General features: G+C 33.9%; 1 protein-coding gene and 1 pseudogene across 2 annotated transcripts; both read right to left on the bottom strand.

Moving 5' to 3' along the window:
* Positions 1-2416, bottom strand: LOC110817043 (SKP1-like protein 1A pseudogene; annotated as a pseudogene). The gene is made up of 2 exons (XR_015819487.1): positions 1780-2416; positions 1-298 (listed from the first exon to the last, which is right to left on the bottom strand). The product of XR_015819487.1 is annotated as an SKP1-like protein 1A pseudogene (transcript).
* A 3689-nt stretch (positions 2417-6105) lies between these two features.
* LOC110816877 (mitogen-activated protein kinase kinase kinase 20-like) lies at positions 6106-7851 on the bottom strand. Its single transcript, XM_022045224.2, has one exon. It carries the CDS (start codon positions 7534-7536, stop codon positions 6328-6330), a length of 1209 nt encoding a protein of 402 aa, XP_021900916.2. The 5' UTR covers positions 7537-7851; the 3' UTR covers positions 6106-6327.
* Between the last annotated feature and the right edge of the window lie 1067 nt (positions 7852-8918).

The raw sequence follows: 8918 nt of genomic DNA, 5'->3' as shown, positions 1-8918 counted from the left end.
TTTCTGTAATTTTATCTTATACATATATTTATTAGGAAAACATGTTCAATTTTGATTAAAAACAATAAAAAAACAATTCTATATAAACATGATTGTAATCATGCATCAACTCAACTATGATCAACCTACACCTTATTATTTTCACCATGTTTCCAAAAAAAAAAAATTGTTCTGAGATTTTCTTGAAAGATCTTGCTCAGCCCAATGTCTCTACTCTGCATCAGCCGCACAGCTTCTTTTTCTTGTTTCTCCTTTTAGTGCCACAACCAAAATCATAGCACTCCTTTTCCCCAAATGTCTGGAAAAGCAATAAATCAGAAAACAGAAGATAATGTCATCCCAAAAAAGAATTACATATCAAATAGATGAATTTCATAGGAATGATTGAGATAGAACCGCAATAAGAATTCACATCAAACCAACCAGAGAAATGCTACAATCTGATCATCCAGAATTTCTGTTAAATTGTTTTGCAAATTTATCATTTATCATTTATCATTTATCATTTATCACTCAACAAAAAGTGAGAACCAAGCAAAGTTGCTTCAAGATTTAACATGAGGTGATAAAAGAAGGAAAAACCTCTCAACCTGCAATTCCATCACCAATAAACTGCGAAAACCGCATTCAATTGTTAAAATGCCCAATTCAAGTCTCTCCATGTGATTAACTCTCTGGTTACACATGGTATGTAGAAAAATTTTGGAAGCTATGAATATTGTATGCAGATATGCGGTAACCTACATTCTCATCCTACGATGTTCATAACGGGCTGCTACCAAATCCTTTAACCACATTTTCATCGAAAGATAAAAGAGCACATTACTGTGAAAATAGGCCAGGGCTGTTTCTACAAATCATCCTCAAAGTTATCCTAAAATGGGTTTGGGTGGGGGACCTAAGAGAAACACGTCAAACCATATGCCGAAAAACTGACAAAAAGAGAGCCATATTTCATCAGCTACAAACAGATCAAACTTTTCTCAATGGAATTTTCTGCCAATCCACTGAGGTGACAGTGCAACTCTTTTGAGAGGAAAAGGGAAGAACATATGAATAAGGCACCAAAAAATGCAGTTATGCTGCCCAAGTACAGAAAGTACAAATCAATCAAAAATATCAATAAGATCTCCCAAATCACAAGCAAAATAAAGAAAATGATTCTTAAATAAAAATCACCTTGTCCAAAGCCATAAATTTCTGACTCTACTAAAGGGACAGTGATGAACTCAAAAGCCCTTCTATTTATCTCCTTCTAAATAACCCACAATTGCCAATCTCAAATTGGTAAAGTACAACTTAGTTCCACTATGCATCATAATATCAAGAATCCCAACAATTAGAATACCATATTCTTGAATTTATTGATTTTTTGGTTAATTGAATTTGTTGAAGTTGGAAGAACAATTCAACTTATCATACTCTTAACTTTCTGCCAGTCCCGTGAATTCCATCTATCCCACCCGATTAGCATCTTACAAGGTACGTAAATTAAAAATCCAATCCTAAAAACCTTAATATTCAATTATGAACATCACACAGGTTTCACATAATCAGAAACCGCAAGGAAATAACTCGACTCACAGAGTATACTCGAACCCCAATAGAATGCGGAAAACATAATCATCAATTAGCCACGGCGACCATAATATGTCATAAACCCTAATTATTGCCATTCCATTTCATACATAATTGACAAAAATCCTACCAAAGTAAGAACCACCTCTTTTTTATTTTTCAAACTAAATGGACCTAATTTGAGCTAGATAAGCAAAATACCGGAATCAATCATCAGGATCGACACCCTCGAAAGCCCAAGCATTTTGCTGACGAAGCCTCGCCTCCTCCTCCTCGGTGTAGTCATTCTCAATTCCGAAGAACGTCCTGACAAACTCGACGCTCTTGTTCTTAATCCTATCCGCGATCTCCGAACAGAGAAGATCGAGCAGCGGCTTGATGTCGAGGTAGTTGGCTGCGACCAGAATATCCCTGAGGGTTTCGATGTTATGCTTCTTGACGAATTCGGCGTTGAGGGCGTTCACCTCGTTATCGGAAGCGGCCTTAGCACGGAGATCAAGGGAACGCTTGCAGTAGGTGATGATGTTAGAGAGAGCATCTGCTGAGACGTTCGGAAGGGGCATCTCGACGGATTCCGCGGAGGCGTCCGAATTTTCTTCGAAGAAGGACTTGACGGTGGCGAACTCCATGGCGATCGGCATTTCCACCTGGAAAATTTTGCCATCCGCCGTTTTCAGAAGGACACTCTTCTTCTTCGCCTCGTCGGACGGCATGTGGCTCCGCCTGTTGGTTCGCCTGAACTGGTGAATGGTAAGGGATATTAGCGAATAGAGAGCGTATCCGAGGGTCTTAACCCTAATTTGTATTTCTCTATGTGAACCGAAAACCGAATTCAACTAAACCGGATATTATAGCTGTCTTGTCGATTTTTTAGCTAATATAATGTATCGATGTTTGAATCCGGATCAAAGTATTTGGTCTGAATTGAAAACTTGATACAATTAGATCGAACATTACATTTATCTTTACTTAATCGTTTAACTAATATAGTACGCCGATTTTTTGGTCCAAATCAAATTTTTGATTCGATTTGAAAATCGAATCAAACTTTACCGAATATTATACTTATCTTTATCTCTTTTTTTTAGCTAATATAGTATGTAAATTTTTAATTCAGACCAAAATATTTCGTCCGAACTAAAAACTGAATTCAACTAAATCGGATATTACATCTGTCTTTACATATTTTTTAGTTAACATAATGTATGGATTTTTGAGTTCGAACCAAATTATTTGATCCTGACTGAAAACTAAATTTAATTAAATTAGAGATTACATTTACCTTTATTTATTTTTTAACTAACATAATGCATGGATTTTTTGGTCCTCATCAAATTATTTGGTTCAAACTGAAAAGTGAATTTAATTAAACTTGATATTACATCTGTCTTTACGTATTTTTTAACTAATATAATATGTATATAAATTTCTGGTCCGGACCAAATTATTTAATCTTAATTGAGAATTGGATCCAATTAAACCGAATATTATATTTATTTTTATTCACTTTTTAGCTAACATAGTGTATGAATTTTTTTATCCCCATTAAATTATTTAGTTCGAACTGAGAATTGAATGTAATTAGACGGGATATTACATATGTTTTTATCCATTTTTTTTTAGCTAATATAATGCGTAAATTTTTTAATTATCTTTCTTAAACTAAATGTATTGTTTTTTCTTTTAGATTATTTTTTTAACGAAAATATATACATTTTGATAATTATATAATAAATATATATTAATAATAACACAACTAATAATATTATAATTACATAATAATTTAATATGTTTTGTTTAACCTTTTAACAACAAATACACATATTTCGGTAAGTAAGACCTGAGATCAAGAACGACCTAACTTTTATACCAAATTCACTAGTATATCTTGCAAAACTTTCCCCCCAAGAAACCATTATACACATACATGTATATTTATATATATGTATATATCCTCCAGCTCAACCTTAAAACTTAACAAGAGAAATTCTCAGATCCACGTGAAGTTAAAACCAGAGAAATATGTGTTATAGGCTTAAATGTGCCAACTCCACAGAGCATCACCATGAAATTATGAAATTTCTGGTATCTCTAAAAATTATCCGTTTCAGAATCATGAGACAATGACAAATAAATTTATTTGTAACAACTGTCAATATTGATTTGAATAAGGAGGAAGAACTTGTTGCTGTTAATGACGAAAACTACAACATTGTTTCTGATGTTTCTGATGGTTCCAAGACATAAAATGAAGTTGAAAGAACAAAACCAATGTAGGGCACATAAGAAAAGCTGCAGAATACATGTTTGAAAACGAGAAAACATTTTGTATCGCCGCTCAAGAGCTACTGTTACTGAAGACATTGAAAAATAGTTTTCGAAACAATTAAGATCACGAAATACAATCAAATGGAGATATTAGAATCTTAAGATATAGAAGATGTGATTTTTTAAAAATTCATATAATTTATTAATTAGATGATACATATATATATCGATCATAACACGATTGTTAACAAGAACACATATTGCACAATCTGATTTGACTAACTCACATCTCATTTTGGTAAAAGGCAAACCATGATATAATGGGATTGTATATAAATAGTTCCACATGAGCAGCGAGGTGGGATTCTAGCAACATGATGATCAATACGTATGTCAAAATCTGATATCAAAATCTGATAGCTAACCTAATGTTTCTAAGAAGAACGATTTACAATTAGATAGAACAAATCTTCAAATGGTATGGAAGAGCCAAAGGCAGTGCATACAACACACATTCAGCAAGCAGCACCGCCAACGCTCCAGCATGACTGGTGAGCACACACAGAGAAGCCATTTTTAGCGTTGAGAATTCTTCAAGGTAAATGCTCTTGTCTAATGGAAGGAGAGTATGCAAAGATCAGTTATAGAAAATTTAACCCGAAAATCCATTTACATCAGTAACCATATATATATATATATATGATACTCAAATCAGATGCTTCTTGTTTATATATCTGTTGAGAGGAATCCATAATCTGCAGATGGCTAAGTAAGACCAGCCAAACACTAACTAACAGCAGCAGACAATTGATTAAAAGAACAAAGACTCAGAAACGCAGAACAAAAGGCGAAGTATGATAAACTATAGCAAGATAATTATCTGCAGTATAACATATTTGCTAATTTATAATGGGGGGAAGGAGTGCTAACTCCATGGTACTAAGAAGCAAGGAAAGAAAAGAGAATAGAGATCAAATGAACCTGTACCAATTAAGTTTCATAAGAAGCAAAAGTGCTAGAAAATCAACACAGTAAAAGCCAAAAGCTCCACCGACAAGTAATAGCATCCATGATAACAGATTGCCAAACAAACAACAAAAAGACTTTAAACAAAAAAAAAAAACTGTGAGAATGAAGTATGAGAGTTGGCCATGGATATTTTCATCAAGTTCGGTGTAATTGAGCTGAACCAATTCCTAGTTGCATTTTCGCACCTAAGCATGAGTTGCTTTTAAAGCTCAAGCGAAACCATTTCTTGGAGTTTCAGAGCCATATTTCATGGATTAAATTACTCAAGGACCTATACGTGATTGTGAGAGTACAAATCTAGAGTTGATCTTAGCAATGACTTTGATAACACAGGAGAGGGATAATCTAGACCCATACCAGGTAGAGAGAGAAACAGAGATTAGAGATAAGAATGAGTGATAGCAACTTTCAATAATTGTTTACCATGTAAAGTACTAAAGATAAAGGTTATGATAAATTCAATCATGCACCATATATATTGTCCAATTTTTACTTCTTTCTGTCGCTTACCAAGCCTTTGATATTTTCCCTTCCCATAAACAGTAACATACTTCAATTCTGTGCATCAGCTAATTATGCAACAAAGTATGTATCAAAGGGCTCTAGAGGATATTAAATCCGTAATGGTTATTGGACAATCAACACATAAGAAACGGAGTTACTTCAATTGTCGCAAGCTTCCAAGACAAAAATGGAGTTGCAATAAGAGAACTTAGGTAAGAAACATAAGCAAAGTTGCAGATTACATGTTGCCAACAATGAAGACATGATAAATTGTGACAGATTTACTGCTTGAGAACTATTGTTACTGGAAACAACCTAAAACGGATTTTCAAACAGGCAAACTTATGAAATAAAATAGATTGAAGATATAAGAATCTTAAAATGCAAAGACGGCTACTTGTTTATGGGGCAAAGGCAGACATGATTGATTTAGAAATGTTTAAGCAGCAGTTATAAACAAAATAACTTTATTTAAGTATCATCAGATTCATGGTGGAGATTTAGCTTTGGATGCTGGTTATTATTTTCCCCAACTAAATAATAACTAGCAACATTAAGTACACTTGTCATTGTTGTAAAAGGCAAAACCATTTATAATGGAATCTAGAGAATTAATGCTATACGTACAGTAAGGTGGGATTCTAACAACGTTAACTTATTTAAATAAAAGTGAAGGACACAAATACCATCACAAAAGACAGACAAAAGTAAAGTATAAAGAGGCAATAACGTTAAAGAAAATTGTATTTCTTTAATCACTTATGTTCCAAGAATAGTTATATGTACCACATTGTGGCAACAATGAATTCCCTGGTGTTAAAATTTGATAGCAGCAAACCTAATGTCTAATACTAACTCCAAAAAGAATGATTTACAGTTGGAATGAATGAATCTTTCAGAGGTTATGGAGAGCCAAAGACAGTGCTTACAACACACATACAGCAAGAGCTAGACTCTAGAAGGAATGGTGGGCACTGTGGGAGGAGCTATTGGTTTGGTGTTGAGTAGACTGTCAGCATCAGTAATGGGTACAAAGTTGGAGACCCTTCTCTTTCTTCTTCTTCTTCTTCCACCTGCACTCTCTCCATCTTCAAAACTAGAGGTCCTACCAGAGTCTTCAACATCCTCAGAACCTGAGGAAGAGCAGGAAAGTAACTCTGAATCCTCCTCCTCAGACTCAGTGCCAGAATCGTCAGAATCAAATTCATCATCGCTCCCAAATGAAGAATATGAAGTGGAGATTCTTTCTATATTTGAAATTTGATCAACTTGTTGAACCTCCAAGTGCTGATGGTCGGCTTGACCGGCTAAGAAAGGGTGATCAAGCAGCATCTCAGCCGTGAGTCTAAAGTTGGGATTCCTTACAAGGCAAGCCTTCAAGAAAGCCCTAGCTTCCTTGGAAATCCCAGACGGGATTGTGGGTGACTGATACTGATCTCCAATCAGACGCAGAAGATCTTTTCTCTTATGATTAGGCTTCACATCCCAAGGATCCTTCCCAGTTAGCATCCCCAGCACAATGCAACCAAGAGCCCAAATATCAGAAGGAGGATGTTGCTTGTGCTCGTTCACAGATTCTGGAGCCAAATACATAGCAGTACCTCTCAAATAAGGATCCAGCTTCTGCTTCTTGGTGAGTGTTGCTCTCTTAGCCAATCCAAAATCAGCAATTTTAGCCACAAATTCAGAGGAAGAACCAGAGGAAGGCACAAGAAGTATGTTATCCGGTTTCAAGTCGCAGTGAACGTAACCAGACTCGTGAACTTGAAAAATACCCGCGAGTATGGAATAGGCGTAACGTTTGACCAGGGCTTCAGGCAATCCAGGAGAGGGATATGAATTTTTTATCAGTCTGGCTAGGGTTCCACCAGAGGCATACTCCAAGAGAACATTGTAAGCCATGGAACCATCAGGGTCGACGGTGGTCTCTTCGCCGTAACAACGCAAGAGATTGGGACAGTGAGAAAGGTTGAGGAGAACCTCTTTCTCCTTCTGAAGAGAAGCGGACATAGAGAAGTCAGCAGACTTGACCGCCATCAGAGGAGGAAATAGAGAAGAGCGGGAATTGGGTTTGTTTGAAGTGGCCAAATGCACACAACCAAATGCACCTTTCCCGATCATCTCTCCCCTTCGCCAACTTCTCCCATTGCTCTGCATCTCTTCTTTCTAGCTTTCTTTCTTTCTTTCTTTCTTTCTCTGCTTGGTCTCTTGATTGGCTTCTTGATTTCACAGACTGAAACTCAAGAGGGAATTTTGAGAATTGAAGAAACTAAAAAGGAAAGAATGGCGAATGGGAAAGAAATCTTGAGAATTTAGAGAAGATTCACAATACTAATGGTTCAGTAATTCCTCTTCCATGTAATTTCGGGTAATTTGAAATTTCCTGCTCATACGCTTCTAACTCAATAATTTAATAATTAATTATGAACTAATATTATCTAATCTCTTCCTCAAAATAAAAGCAGTTAATATAAAGTTTAGTTAAAGTTTTTCCTACTTTGCATTGAGGTTGGAGCTTGGGAGGCAAGAATTAGTTGAAATGTTGATGGAAACAGGTTTTAAATTAAAAACTGGTTTCAAAAATTAATTTTACAAACCCTAAATTAAAAATACACAGGATTAAAATTAGAAACTGGTTTCAAAACTTAATTTTGCAAACCCTAAGTTAAAATATGTAATTTACTTTTATGGAAAATATTACTATTTTTTTGTATCCCAGTTGTGTAACTAATTAGAAAGTCAGGAAATTTTTGAAATGATGACAAAAAGTTAATTTTCCTTTTTAGAAATTCATTGAGTTAAAACAATTAATTTTCATTTAATTAAATCTAATTGAAGTAATGTGAGGCAATCTGAATTTAAAATTAATTGAAATAGTAAATTGTAAATTCACATATTTTCTATCTCTCAATTGGTAGGTGACAAGAAGGAAATTTTGTAAAAATAAAAAATAAAACTCCGTATGTTTTGTAAAATCGAATAATTTAATTAAAATAATTAATTCTTATACTGCGAAAGAGTTTTCAAAAACATATGCATTGGCACCATCCAACCTTTTACGAGGCGTGATAAATAAGAATTATTCTCTTTTCACAATCTCAACTTATTATAAAGATGATATTTTTTTATCCGAATATGTTAAATGTATATCCAAATTTCACTTTCAATAATTTTTTTATTAAACGACAAGTTTTATTTGGATTTATAAAAAAATAATATTATATTAGATACGGGTGAGATGATCCATAAGTCAACATAAATCTAAAAAATTTAAAAAAAATAAAATAAATTTATTTATATTCAATGCAAGTAATACTCGAGCTTAAAATTTGATCTGGAATTAATTTTAAAATTTAAAAAAAATATATAAAAATATAATTTTTAAATTAATAAATTTTTATTTAACGTAAAATTAAGAAAAAAATAGATAGATGATGAAATTGAAAATAATTTTAAGGAAAATGGATGAAAATTTGGATTAGGTGATATTTTTGAAAGAAAAATCGAAAATTGAAAGTCAAAACACAATTAAAGAAATT

Source organism: Carica papaya, chromosome 5 (genome assembly GCF_054855325.1).
Source record: "Carica papaya isolate Zhongbai chromosome 5, ASM5485532v1, whole genome shotgun sequence".
Taxonomy (NCBI): domain Eukaryota; kingdom Viridiplantae; phylum Streptophyta; class Magnoliopsida; order Brassicales; family Caricaceae; genus Carica; species Carica papaya.
Note: the sequence above shows the minus strand (reverse complement) of the source record. Positions and strands in the feature narration are given on the sequence as shown.

Bases quoted from the DNA above. Each gene is read 5' to 3' on its own strand.
- LOC110816877 (XM_022045224.2), bottom strand. From the start codon at position 7,536: ATGCAGAGCAATGGGAGAAGTTGGCGAAGGGGAGAGATGATCGGGAAA.